Source organism: Notolepis coatsorum (genome assembly GCF_963971535.1).
Source record: "Notolepis coatsorum genome assembly, chromosome: 6".
NCBI lineage: Eukaryota > Metazoa > Chordata > Actinopteri > Aulopiformes > Paralepididae > Notolepis > Notolepis coatsorum.
In genome coordinates, this window is record NC_140170.1 from 88,365,329 (window position 1) to 88,380,276 (window position 14,948).

General features: G+C 41.6%; 2 protein-coding genes across 4 annotated transcripts in view; both read left to right on the forward strand.

Moving 5' to 3' along the window:
* Positions 1–405: 405 nt before the first annotated feature.
* On the forward strand, positions 406–6,902 carry LOC311230393 (uncharacterized protein). The gene is made up of 3 exons (XM_084316660.1): positions 406–825; positions 3,166–3,391; positions 6,193–6,902. The coding sequence occupies exons 1-3, from the start codon at positions 673–675 to the stop codon at positions 6,858–6,860; spliced, it is 1,047 nt and encodes a 348-aa protein (XP_084172786.1). The 5' UTR covers positions 406–672; the 3' UTR covers positions 6,861–6,902.
* Positions 6,903–13,421: 6,519 nt separating this feature from the next.
* The window catches only part of ncoa5 (nuclear receptor coactivator 5), a 57,170-nt gene continuing 55,643 nt past the window's right edge, over positions 13,422–14,948 (forward strand). For 2 of the 3 annotated variants that reach the window (XM_084316715.1, XM_084316716.1), the window contains exon 1: positions 13,487–13,547. The gene's annotated coding sequence lies outside the window, so the exon portion shown is untranslated. Of the gene's footprint in view, positions 13,548–14,948 lie in introns of all 3 variants that reach the window. The other variant, XM_084316717.1, reaches the window with a different exon arrangement.

Here is a 14,948-nt window from a genome sequence, read left to right on the forward strand (position 1 = left end):
TAAGGCACCTCTTCTGTCAAATTACCTTTCGATGGTGATATATCCCCACCCCACCTACCCAACCTCCTCCAATGTACAGTTTTTACGTCAAATGTATATACTCTTTTCTGGACTATTTTTGTATCACAAACAGTACTGTATTTGCAAATCTGGTATGTCATAAATGTATAGATGTAGCAGTACTGTCTATCTGTATGTCATGTATGTTATATGTCCTGATGAATTGAAAATGGGGGACCCTGATGTAAACAAGACGAAAGTCTTTCTCTGGTCTGCATCCCCTTAACAATAGTGTGTATTGAACTGTACTGTACTGTACTCATTCTGCAATCTGTTAATAACGTTTTCAATCAATCAATCCTTTGGAATTGTATTTTTAAGAAGATGCGGAAAGCTCACCTATCTGGCAACCTTCAGTTCTTGAGCAGGAAGAACTCGGTCGTCACGTGATAACGGGCCATCACAGGAGCAACAGCCGTGGCGTGACTGCAGAGTGGACACCTTCAGACATCTGCAAGCATGTGTTTGGTATTTTGGGTTGTCTTACTAGTTGGGAAGCGTGGTTGCTGCCAGATCTAGGCTTAGCAATAATTTGCCAGTTGTGGTAAGAAAGTGACTCACTTGCGGCTGCAAGGAAGCTCGTCAAACGCAAGTGTGGGGACTGTCAACATCATGGGAGGTTGTTCGGCTACTGGCTGTTCTAGTCGAAACGAGAAAGGGAAGAAATTGCATTGTTTTCCCCGTGATCCCGTCAGAAGAGAGATCTGGGAAAGAATGGTTGGAAGGCGCAGCTGGAAAGCACACAACAGGTCGAGGCTATGCGAGGTGACCCTATCTTTCCTAGATGATCTTTATACTGCCCCACACATCTCTTGCGAGAGTGCTGTGTGCACAAATAATTTGAATGCACAGGATCATTCAAATACATAACATTGTTTATGTGGTCACTTTGGTAATGTGCCATAGATGGCCTATTTGAGAATGTTGTGAAAATAAGCCTCGGTACAGTCACAGTGACAATGATACTGTCATAGATACGTGTTGTTGTTGTTGTCATGGCAGAATCATCAGTTGGCTGAACATTTCTATTGAACTGTCCCAACTGTCTGTATCTGTCTAAACAAGTGCTCTGTCCACAAATCAAAGCCATTGGATCTTTGGCCAGGTTATGCCTTGGACGCCATGTTGCTACGAGTTCATTTTCTTTACAATTAGCTGCAATTGTCCTCCATATCACCATCACCAATATTTCGAGATACCCCTACCTGAGGTAGAACAAAACACAACAAGGATTGTCCTCATCTCTAAGGTTTCCCATATATTAAATGGATTCTTGTATACAATATTTTACTGCAAAACATACAAATTATATATTGCTATACACTCCAAAACAAAAAAAGAGCTCAAATAAATCCTGGCCATATGGGAGGGTGTTGAGGCATATGAACTCATATATTAATAACAAGCACGGAGAGCTTTCAAACTTAACATGCTAGTAGTCAGAATATTCTTGACTCTTCCTAATAGAAAGAAAAATGGTTGTGAATAATGCACACAGGAAATATGAACACATAACTTAAAATAAGCAGAAATGTAAAGAATGAATATCTATGATGAATGATCTCATTTACTTTGTAGTAACTGCCATGGGTTGTCATAGAAACGCCAACGAGGGCTTGTGTGATTGTGAAGAGACTTGTGTAGATGTAGCATGCATAGTCAGGGTGTTAGATCACTAAATGTACGAGGTGTCCAAAACCAAAGAAAATTAAACGCTGACAAGTGGCGGCTCCCATCTAACACCACCCAGTATCTGGGGTGAGAAGAATACTGACTAATTAAACTCAAGTAAAAGATACAATAAAGAGAAGATTCACTTGTTCCCATATTGCTTTACCTATATACACGCTCACGCTGGAATAATTTGACATCCACTAATGACTAATCACCTACCAGCACTCCATGTCAGACCCATGGGACATAGCTAGCTCTGCATTGGGACTGAAAGCAGCAGATTGAGAAATAAATAAATAGCCTCCCAGCAAAAATGTTAGGGCTATCCTCGAGAAATTCTCAGTCGACTAAAAGTATTAGTATAGGTAATATAATACCAATATGTCAAATTTGAATTTCCTTACATTTCCGCTTGTGTTCATAGGTCGATATTTCCTGCATGCATCAAGTTATTCACATCCAGTTTTCTTTATATTAGGTAGAGGAATATCCTGTCTACTAGCATATCAAGTTTGAAAGCTCTCTGAGTATATATTATGAATCTACATGAGTTCACATGCCTCAACTTCCATACTTACTTACTTAGGCCTTTTATTCCTTTCGGAACATAGGCCATTGATGAAAAGTTTCCACCCGTCTGTCTTGAGCCATCCTCTCCAGCTGTTTCCACGTCAGTCCCCTCCCTTCCATACTGCCAGGCTTTATTTGAGGGTTGAGCTTTTTTTTTTTTTTGGGGGGGTGTATAGCAATATCTTCAATTTAACCATTTTTGCAGTAAAATACTTTTATACAATAATCCATTTCATATATAGGAGACCTTGGAGATGACAAACAACATTGTTGTGTTTTGTTCTACCTCCGGTAGGGCTATCCTGAAAATGAAGCCATTGTTAACAGTTTGTCACTAGGCTACATGGTGAGATGTGAAACATTTACAGATTGTCCATTGTACAGTGTCCCCCACCCACCCACCCCGACTGGCTCACTGTCACACCTAAATGGAATAGACCCATTATTAATGTTATTAGTTGCAGCTGTGTTTACTTATGTATGACACGTCCAAATGTTTGCTGTGAAAGCGGTCGCTTAATCAAAATGTCGCTCTATCACAAAAGAAAATATACTTCCATGGCATTCAATGACAGCCATGACATGAGTGTTGTAGACTAGAGCATTATGCATAACCCACTGGTTATATGTTCAAACGTTCAAGATGTTCATAAATAAATACATAGGCTGCTCTAGCACAGTTATTTGAGTTTCTTATGAATGGAAAGACAAATGCAAACGGTTCCTTTGGAATTGAGACACATGAGTTGACCCCATGTAACGATTTAACCGTTGGTGCTGTATTAAACCAATCGTGCTTCTTGTAAGTGGTGAATCGTAACTCAGGAAACACCTAAACTTATTTTTCACTACTGTGCTCAGGACCACTTCGAGGAGTCGCAGTACGAGTCGAGACGCATGGACAATCTGCGAAAGCTGAAGCCTAACGCTATTCCAACCAAGTTCCACTTCAAGAAGAGCAAGACTCTTCGACAAATCGTGGACAATCTGACCAAAACTTTACATGCTACTCCTCTGTCTGAGAGACACATTGAACACTCCTACAGCCAGAGCTTGGAGAAGGGGCCCACAGAAAAAGAAGACCACGGTGAGAATAACAGCTGGTTGTGGTCCTTATGTATGAAGTGGAAGTTATTCAGAGATGTCATGAATACAGCTGATCGATGCAGCCACCGAGACCTTTTGATGGACAGTGTAGAAGGACACTATAATTTCCCTCCATTTGCCTCTATGACATTAGAATGATAGTCATTAAACTTTTATATCTTGCATTCCATATAGAAATCCAAGCAGGAGTGGCATTGTTTATTTAAATGGGTGTCTTCACCTCTAACCTTCCTGTTAGAGCACAATTTCATTGTCCAGATCATGAGAGATTGATTAATATGCCCGGCAGGGTTTCCGTTAGCCAGTATCTACCGGCCATTTAAATATAAATATTGACGGCCATCTTGGCCGGTAAAAAAAGTTTTTACTGGCGAATTGTCAGTTAAATATGTGTTAGTGTGTGCTGAATAGACTACTACTATGGTCCATATCCACTTACATTAATTTGTGCTAAGCTAGGCAAGTGCATTTCCCATAATGATGATGGCGTATTCCTTTAAATGCCACGGTGAGCTGGGTTTGCACTGCACTCACATTTCTAAGGTCCCAAGGAAATCTGTTTAATTGTTTCCCAAATTCAGTTTTCTTCCATTTTATTTTTGGGGGATTCTTATTTAAAGTTTTTATTTTTACATTATTATTATTATTATTATTATTATTATTATTATTATTATTATTATTATTATTATTATTATTATTATTATTATTATTATTATTATTATTATTATTATTATTATTATTATTATCTAGATGACTGCTTGTATAAAAGCATCAGCTTAATGACTAAGTATAAATGTACAGTGTGTCACATTGTACCCAAGTGCATCAGGCATCTGTCGACACAAGGTGGCCTAAATTACTCCCTGTGACCCTGACGGTTGAAGGGTCAGTGCTCAGCACAGTAGATGCATGGCTATGGTAACTACTGTTGAAGCTACCTTCTAGTCGTCAGTCAGGGATCAAAAGTCCCTACTCGCCTATCACAATGAAAGTCTGTCTCTGTGACAGTGTTGAGCATGCCGAGGTCTCGGCGGTTTCATCAATTATAATGGATATTTTCTTGCCATGGATCTACTGAGGAAGACCTGAGGCAAATGGATTTGATGACGGCTGCTTTAATTTTCTGGCAAGGCGCTTCCCTGCTTGCAATGTGTAATCAGGAAAGGACGAACTTCCTCATTTTCGTGTAGTGTGGTATGTTCACCTCCGCACTCTAATTCTATACTCTGCAACAAGACGGTATAAATATGGAATATTAATACAGTCTATTCCACTATAGCTATATCCACGCGATTAGCTTTAGTTCTTATTTATTTATCCACTGTCCTTTGCAGTGTTGGTGTAGTGTTTTTATTTATTTTTGGACATCACGATGCCTCTTGAGGCATGACTGTTTTATGTCAAACAAAATTTGTTATCATACAAATAGTCATATTTATTATTATTATGATTATTTCATTCCAAGGATGTCTGTAGAGTTGACATGAACGCAATCACCATAATTCCGCCCAAATAAAGCCCTTAACTCTTTCTGCGCCAAACCCGACATTTCTCGGGTTTCGAATCCAACCGTTGAGCGCCATACCCGACATTTCTCGGGTTTAGATCCTTTGATATTTTTCCTTTGATCCCCATTCTAAACACTCACACGGATCTGTCTGTGTCTCCCTGGCACCGCTGCCTACGTTAAAATTGCAATGACGATCGAATCCCACCAGGTGGCAGTATCGCCTACCTTTTGAACTGGGGCTCTAATCTCTGGGTATCTCTCTCTCTGGGGGGGAGGGGTTCCTGCAGCCCAGATGCACAAAGTGAATCAATCAGCACACAGCAATCTGTCGGAGATCCGATCGCCTGAAAGCTTTCCCGTATTATAGCCGAACCCAATGCACACGAATAATTGCGATCACGATGGGATTACTGGGATTATTCATTTTGGAGTACCTTCTGACTAAGGTAAGGTCTATTCTAGGTCTATTTTACCAAACCTAAAACATGCTTTTGTATCGATCACAGCATCGTCTTTTACCGAACCTAAAACATGCTTTTGGTAACGATGCAGCTTCGTAAAACATTTTGTGAAGATATAGGTTTCAGGCGGGCAACCCGAACGATTTAGGCATTGCATATAACACGTCATATCTCGCGATCTAGAAAAAAAGACTGGATTATTTTGGAAAGGGGCGATGTTTAGCGTGGAATAGCGTACAAACTAAAGTATGTAGAAATTAACTGGTTTGTCAGTGTTGCACTATAAACAATGCCTGTCAAATGAGCCATACTATTGTCTCCATAGCTATAATACAGAACACACGATGGGTCCGCAAACATCGTGAACATGGTCAATAACTCTGGCGCCATTGAGTAAAGATGGGAAAACAGTGTGGCAGTCAATGAGTTAAGAACAAGGCGCACACCAGTCTGTCCGACTTACAACTGCTCTTCAGCACTCCTAAATCCTGCTCTTACTTAAGACCAAATCCAGGAGAAGGGACCGTTCGTGAATCCCAAAATCGGCCTGAAAATGTCTTCAGTGGAGCTAGGACAAAATTGTGTCAAGTCCGTTGGTGAATGAGACCCATTGTACTTATGAGTACATCCCCTAACCACGTTTTCATGCATTTCTTTATGTATTACATTTGGCCATACAATTTTACACTTGGCTGGTCAATTAGAATCTTAACCGGCCAAAACAAAATGGCTAGTGGAAACTCTTGATACCAGGACTAGACTCATTTTCAAATCTTGCTTCATTTCACAATATAGTTTATTCTATTGCAGGAGATCTCTTCGACTTAGACGAAAGCTTGGGAGAGAAGCTCCTCAAACCTGAATCCTTTGAACTCCCTCTACAATGTGTTTTTTTGTGTCCCCTCGACGACGACGATATCACAAGACCAAGATGTGAAATGGCAATACAACAGCACCTGGAAAAGGCTGCACCTCAGTGCGAGTCTGAAGGACCCGTGCTGCAAGACCCCGCGGGGCCCGGTGTGAACGCCGGCTCGGTGGACTGTGAGGTGGCACACCTGGAGGACATGATCAGAAAGAAGGACGAGAGGATAGCGATGCTGCTCAAAGCCGTGGCGAATGAGCGGAGAGAGAAACACAAACTAGAGCGGGAGAAACAGAACCTCGTTCAGAACATCGAGAAGGTGTTCAACGGCAATCAGCTCGCGAGGCTCGGGCGAAAGAGCGGCAGGGGAGTCAAGTGGTCCAGCGACACGATGGAGAAGGCCAGGCAGCTTCGGGCCATGTGTGGCATGAAGGGATACATGTTGCTGAGGGCACAGAATCAACCGCTGCCGTCGCTGAGGTGTCTGAGGAAGATGAGCCCGAGGAGGAAGAAAAGACTCGGACAGGGAGCCGCGGCGGCAGTGACGGTGGTGGATTGTTTACAGGCCACGATCGGAGCGGACGGTGCCTACGTGCATGTGATAATGCAATAGTCTGGTCCGGAGTGGTCCGATTGTTAAAGGAACTCGCCAACATTTTGGGAAATTAGCTTACCGTCTTCTCCAGAGAGAGACAAGAAGATAGATACCAGTTTCCTAAGCTTAGCACAATGAATGGAAGCAGACATGGCCGGTTAGCCTAGGCATTGTCCAACTAACACCTCTCCCGAAGGCTAACCGGCCATGTCCGCTTCCATTCATTGTGCTAAGCTAGGCTAACATGCAGCCAGATAGCTTTCTACTGAATGCACAGAGAGGAAACTGGTAACTATCTTCTTGTCTCTCTGGAGAAGACGGTAAGCTAATTTCCCAAAATGTTGGCGTGTTCCTTTAACGGGTGTCGCTGCCATTCATGGCAGCAAGGACTCCCGTCTGGCTCTCTGGGAGAGTCTACCCGGTCTGAAGACCTTGGGTCCTATGTCTGCAAGCAAGTGCGCTCCTAAATTGCTGAAGGAGTGACGTTACATACAGACAAAATGGATCAAAGTAAGATAAATTGATGACCGTTGTTGCACATAGTGTTGGATGTCTTTATTTGCCTTAGAATAAATTTTTCAAATTTGTGTCCATATAGCCTACAGTATGTTATTGTATTGTGGCATTTACTTCTTGTGTGAAAAGAAAGACGGTATTATATACAACTTCGGCTGTATGTGTCCCTGAGTATCAGGGAGTGGACCCATAGCAGTCTCAGTTGAATGGGGTTTTGCCATCGATGTATTTTCAAATGTGTTTTCTTTTTTTCTTTTATGTTAGCTTGAAATGCAACCATTTGAATCCTGCGGTATTTCAAATTACATGGGTTGTTCTGTGGCGTGATTCTAAATGTTAGATTGATGAGATTTATTAATCCCCTTTGGGAAATGAGGGCGTCACAGCAGTAACAGATGTACGGATCATCTAAACCGTTTAGTACATAGTACAAGTATATACAAGGGGAATAAGAGGAATATATATACAGGACATGGTGAGCAGCAATGTACTTGTGTGTATTGATTGATTGATTGATTGAACATTTTATTAACAGATTGCAGAATGGGTACAATACAGTAGTTAAGGGGATGCAGACCAGAGAAGGACTTTCGTCTTGTTTACATCAGGGTCCCCCATTTTCAATTCATCATAACATACATGACATACAGATAGACAGTACTGCTACATCTATACATTTATGACATACCAGATTTACAAATATAGTACTGTTTGTGTACACAAAGAGTAAAAAAAAAAAAGAGTATATACATTTGACGAAGATACTGTACATTGGAGGAGGTGGGGGGGGGGGGGGGTTGTAGATGGTACAGTGCATGATTTGTGCAGGTAATTATAGACTATGTAAATCCAATCACAACGATAAAGACTGGTGCGGTTTGTACAGAGTAAGATAAGAATGATTAGAATGTGCAGATTTGTGCAGGTGTCAATACAGAAGTATATTGTATTTACAATTGAAATGTTGCCAGAATTGACAGGTTCCCAGTGCAAATAACATTGATAGTGTTGTTAAAAAGAAGGGAGTGTGTGTCCAGTTCCTGATATTCACTAAGGATTTGCTGGAGGATGGCATCCCCTCTGTTCGCACGTTTACACTTATATATACCAGCGGTAACCTCGTTCCCAGTTTTATCTCCTCCGTGAGATAAAGCCTGGTAAAGAACTACTGCCCAAAGTGTCTGTGGGTTAGAATTTCCGGTGTATGTACTTCCCCTGGAAGCTGCCTCCGAACGGACCAAACTTTTCCCGAATCCTGTCGGCAAACAAGCTAGAATGTCCCTGTCATGTAGTAAATTATTCAGGCAAAGCCGTTGCAGTGGCTTAAACGAGGAAATATTGTGCACTTCACACGTTTCTATAATTGTTTTGTCGAAACCCGAAAGCCGGTACTTCCGTTTAGACATTTTAGGAGGCATATCTTTACCACCGGTAACTAGATTTTTGTGTGTGGAGAAGTCTTTTACTAACCTAATGTTACTTTCCTACAAAGCACTAGGTGGCAGTAGTTGGTTAGCTAATGATGCTTTTACTAAGTAGTGGTGGCCAGATAGGAAAGGTGTATACAAAGATGGCAAAAGACCATTGGTTTATACATCAGATCGGCAATACGTCAGCCGCACTGAATTTTGATCGCCCCACCTCTTTTGGGGGGGAAACTATTTGGGAATAAACTGGGATTAGATGGTGTTTGTTTATAAACTGAAATTTTAGGACAAAATACACGGATATAAATCACGCCGAAGACCATCAAAGCCCAGAAATAGTCATTACCTCTTACCTTTAGGTCACTTGAAGATTCATAAGCGTAATATTAAATGCCCAGGTAGGAAAATTAGGAGATATCCTACAGTTTACTGGGGATATATACCATAGAGGAAGACTGTAGGCTGGAGGGAGCTGTGGTGTTCCACAAGGAAGCATACTAGGACCGCTACTGTTCCTAATTTATGCTAATGACATGTCGTCAGCTTGTGACTGCAACTTGTTCTTGTTCGCAGATGACTCAGCCCTGCTGGTCTCTGACAAGAACAAGTTACAGGTTGAAAAAACCCTCAGCTCAGAACTTAGCAGAATCTGCACCTGGCTCGCCGATAACAAACTATCATTACACCTGGGTAAAACAGAGTCCATTCTCTTCGGATCAAATAACAAACTCAGCAAGACCGACGGCTTCTCAGTTACAGTGGGTGACAATATTGTCACAAGGAAAAATGAAATTACATACCTAGGTTCCATCCTAGAGGCAAATCTTTCCTGTGACAAAATGGCATCCAAGGTAATAAAAAAAAAAAGTCAACCAACGAACTCTATTCTTGTACCGGATCTCTTCTCTGGTAAACAAGAATACCCTGAAGACTCTGGCAGGAGCACTCATTCAAGGGTACAACGACTATGCTTGCACCTCATGGTACCAAAGCACCTCAAAGGCGCTAAAAACAAAGTTACAAACATCTCAAAACAAACTGGTCAGACTACTGCTTGACCTTACTGCTAGAACCCACCTCACCCCTGCCCACTTTGACAACCTATGATGGCTTAGAGTAGACGACAGAGTACAGCAACTTGCAATGGGCCTGGTCTACAAGATACACTATACGACCAAGGTACCCATGTACATGTCAAAATACTTCCCAAAGGTCAGTGAATACCACGATCACAACACCAGAGGGAGCTCCACAAATCATGTTAAACCCAGATTCGGCTCAAACAAGGGACTAAACACGTTTAGCAATTATGCCACATCAATGTGGAACACCCTACCCAAAGCTGTAAAGGAATGTGAATCACTACCCACTTTCAAAACCACTCTCAAAGAACACCTACGGGAGACTGCAATTCAAAACTGGCCCCTGTAAATGTCCTAACCCAACCCCCTCCAATGTACAGTAAATGACCAAGTATGGTTTCGTCAATATTCCAATGTAGTTTTGCTTGTACAGTTGTACAGTGTCCCCCACCCACCCTCCTACCCAACCCCCCCACCCCAACCACCTCAAATGTACATTCCCTACCCCCAACCACCCACCCAACCCCCCCCCCCCCCCCCACCTACCCAACCTCCTCCAGATGTACAGTTTCTACGTCAAATGTATATACTCTCTTTTCTAGACTCTTTTTGTATCACAAACAGTACTGTATTTGCAAATCTGGTATGTCATAAATGTATAGATGTAGCAGTACTGTCTATCTGTATGTCGTGTATGTCATATATGTTATGATGAATTGAAAATGGGGGACCCTGATGTAAACAAGACGAAAGTATTTCTCTGGTCTGCATCCCCTTAACAATTGTATGTATTGAGCTGTACTGTAACTGTACCCATTCTGCAATCTGTTAATAAAGTTAGCAATCAATCAATCAATCAGGGGCATGTCTGAAAATGGATCAGACCTCATTTCACAATATCGACCAGTGGCATTTACTTCTTGTGTGAAAAGAAAGACGTTATTATATACAACTTCGGCTGTATGTGTCCCTGAGTATCAGGGAGTGGACCCATAGCAGTCTGAGGTGAATGGGGTTTTGCCATCGATGTATTTTCAAATGTGTTTTCTTTTTTTCTTTTATGTTAGCTTGAAATGCAAACCATTTGAATCCTGCAGTATTTCAAATTGCATGGATTGTTCTGTGGCGTGATTCTAAATGTTAGATTGATAAGATGGATACTTTATTAATTCCCCTTGGGAAATGAGGCAGTATTGCAGGTAACAGATGTACGGATCATCTAAACCGTTTAGTACATGGGATGGGGGGGGTGGTAGATGGTACAGTGCATGATTTGTGCAGGTAATTATAGACCATGTAAATCCAATCACAACGATAAAGAGGGGGCGGGGGGGGGGGGCGGTTTGTACAGAGTAAGATAAGAATGATTAGAATGTGCAGATTTGTGCAGGTGTCAATACAGAAGTATATTGTATTTACAATTGAAATGTTGCCAGAATTGACAGGTTCCCAGTGCAAATAACATTGATAGTGTTAAAAAGAAGGGAGCGTGTGTCCAGTTCCTGATATTCACTAAGGATTTTCTGGAGGATGGCATCGCCTCTGTTTGCACGTTTACACTTATATATACCAGCGGTAACCTCGTTCCCAGTTTTATCTCCTCCGTGAGATAAAGCCTGGTAAAGAACTACAGCCCAAAGTGTCTGTGGGTTAGAATTTCCGGTGTATGTACTTCCCCATGTACATGTACATGTCAAAATACTTCCCAAAGGTCAGTGAATACCACGACCACAACACCAGAGGAAGCTCAACAAATCATGTTAAACCCAGATTCGGCTCAAACAAGGGACTAAACACATTTCACAATTATGCCACATCAATGTGGAACGCCCTACCCAAAGCTGTAAAGGAATGTGAATCTCTACCCACATTCAAAACCGCTCTAAAAGAGAACCTACAGGAGGCTGCAATTCGAAACTGGCACCGTAATTGTCCAAACCCCCCCACCCCCTCCTAATAGAGTCTCCTCCCCAGCGTATGTATATATTCTCTCCCCACCGTATGTATATTTCTCTCCCACCCACCCACCCCCTCCTAATGTACAGTCTCCTCCCCACTGTATGTATATATTCTCTCCGCACCGTATGTATATTTCTCTCCCACCCCCTCCTAATGTACAGTCTCCTCCCCATCATATGTATATATACTCTGTCATCAGGATCTATGGGTAACAGTACTGTATATTTGCATATCATATATGACACAAATGTAACAGTACTATATACCTGTATGTCATGTATGTCCCTATGCCATAAATGTCATGATGTCATGTATGTTGTGTATGTCATAAATGTCACTATGAATTGAAAATGGGGGACCCTGATGTAAACAAGACAAACGTCTTTCTCTGGTCTGCATCCCCTTAACAATTGTGTGTATTGAGCCGTACTGTATATTGTACCCATTCTGCAATCTGTTAAATAAAGTTTTCATTCATTCATTCCCTGGAAGCTGCCTCCGAACGGACCAAACTTTTCCCGAATCCTGTGAATGAATGAATAAATTAAAAACTTTATTTAACAGATTGCAGAATGGGTACAATACAGTACGGCTCAATACACACAATTGTTAAGGGGATGCAGACCAGAGAAAGACTTTTGTCTTGTTTACATCAGGGTCCCCCATTTTCAATTCATAGTGACATTTATGACATACACAACATACATGACATTTATGGCATAGAGACATACCGTCATACAGGTATAGTACTGTTACATTTGTGACATATATGATATGCAAATATACAGTACTGTTACCCATAGATCCTGACAGAGAGTATATACATATAGGACACCAAGGGACACCTACGGGAGACTGCAATTCAAAACTGGCCCCTGTAAATATCCTAACCCAACCCCCTCCAATGTACAGTAATTTACCTAGTATGGTTTTGTCAATAGTCCAATGTACAATTTTGCTTGTTTGTACAGTGTTTCTCCCCCCCCCCCCAACCACCTCCAATGTAAATTACCCAGTATGGTTGTCAATATCCCAATGTACCCCACCCAACCTCCTCCAATGTACAGTTTCTATGTCAAATGTATATACTCCCTTTTCTTGACTCCTTCTGTATCACAAACAGTACTGTATTTGCAAATCTGGTATGTCATAAATGTATAGATGTAGCAGTACTGACTATCTGTATGTCAAGTATGTCATATATGTCCTGATGAATTGAAAATTGGGGACCCTGATGTAAACAAGACGAAAGTCTTTCTCTGGTCTGCATCCCCTTAACAATTGTGTGTATTTATTGAGCTGTACTGTATTGTACCCATTCTGCAATCTGTTAATAAAGTTTTCAATCAATCAATCAATCACATAATATGATGGGGAGGAGACTACATTAGGAATTAGGAAGACTGGAGGCTGGAGAGGGGCATGTCTGAAAATGGATCAGACCTCATTTCACAATATCGACCAGTGTTGTAAAGTAATTCCTTGACGTACTTTAATAATGCACCAACAAAACAAACGTTTCAAACGATGTACGAATGTGTCCCCCAAAAAGTAGGCGTGGCCGCGGAACAAGACAGGAAGAGTCCCCGGATGTGCCGGTCTCCGTCGCTACAGCCACTTGCCAGAGAAGAAGAAAACCCTCCTGAGCAACGCGACAACGGCGGCAACGCAGTCCGTGGCGTCTAGGACATCAAACAACGAAAGAAAATCACACGTCGAAGGTAAATTAATAAGCAACGTTATTAGCCGTTCCATGCACTCTGTAATGACATAACGCCACTTCGCCGCGCGGCTAAGGTCAGTCAAATGAGATGTATTTTGTATATAACCCCCACAGATCACTACTTCACAGGCCTCAGCGAGGCCTCCTCAGCGGGCTAACGTTAGCTAACAGCAACCAAACTAGCCATGTCTCAGACGATGTTGTAAAGTCGGAATTTCCCCCACGCATTAGGTAAACGTAATGTTGGTATTGAAATACACTTTAATGACTGTTTTGAGTTGATTTAAATACTGAACCAAGACTCGCGCTTTTGCCAACACTGAGGTCGGTGATGTGCTAACCGCGCTAACAGTGTGTTCATGGCGACCTCGCGTTAGTTAGCTAATGCGCGCTCGGCGGACTTGTGACGTTGGCTATTACTAGCTACATCTAGCTAGATCTCCTTCAGAGAATGACACGGAAAGGACCAACAGTCATTAATCAACCCAACACACAAGACGCGCGACGAAGGACAACGCAGTTGTATCGGTAACAAGTCGGCTAATGTTACCTCATTCATTGTGTATTGTGGCTAAACGCGGATGATGCGCTTGGACGTAGGTTTGATTGATTGAAAACTTTATTTAACAGATTGCAGAATGGGTACAGTACAGCTCAATACATACAATTGTTAAGGGTATGCAGACCAGAGAAAGACTTTCGTCTTGTTTACATCAGGGGTCCCCCATTTTCAATTCATCATAATGTTTCATCATAGGTGTCTAGTTGATCGTCTGAGTACAAACAACAGCAATACACATCAATGCGAAGGTTGTGATAGTTAACACTCCAAAACAAAGATATATGCACCCTGGACTTGTTTTGAGTTCAAATAAAGGTTTGACATTGAATTGAATACGGTTCAACTGTATTTAGCACAGGGTGAAATTAGCGACCAACAGTGTTCCATACAGTCCAAAATGTTTCTATTGCACACGAGTTAATTTATGCAAACGTTTTTGGATAACGAGCAAACAGCGTTTCAGATAGCGAAGCAAACTGGCCAGCATGTCATCTTGACTTGTCTCCTGCTTCAAATAATTATTTACCAAAAAAAAAATACCACTTGATAATCGTTTCATACATACATGTTTGACTTAGCTGCGGTCTTGCTCTAGGCACATATCTTTTAAAGCTTAAAGCTGCTGGTTCTCGTGGGAGTCTGTGAAAAACCTTTTGTTATCCATGCACGGACTTGAAATGCCTTTTTTTTTTATATATATATAACAGGGAATACACTTTGGAGAGTAGGTGTGTCACAACTTAGTTTCAGCAAATATGAACTTTGGAAATTACTCAACAACCAACTAGGCTGCAAAAAAACTAAACCAGGTTTACAAACAAAGACAGAAAACACTCA

Bases quoted from the DNA above. Each gene is read 5' to 3' on its own strand.
- LOC311230393 (XM_084316660.1), top strand. From the start codon at position 673: ATGGGAGGTTGTTCGGCTACTGGCTGTTCTAGTCGAAACGAGAAAGGG. The intron at 826-3,165 runs GTGACCCTATCT...TACTGTGCTCAG, and splicing joins ACAGGTCGAGGCTATGCGAG to GACCACTTCGAGGAGTCGCA. The intron at 3,392-6,192 runs GTGAGAATAACA...ATTCTATTGCAG, and splicing joins CACAGAAAAAGAAGACCACG to GAGATCTCTTCGACTTAGAC.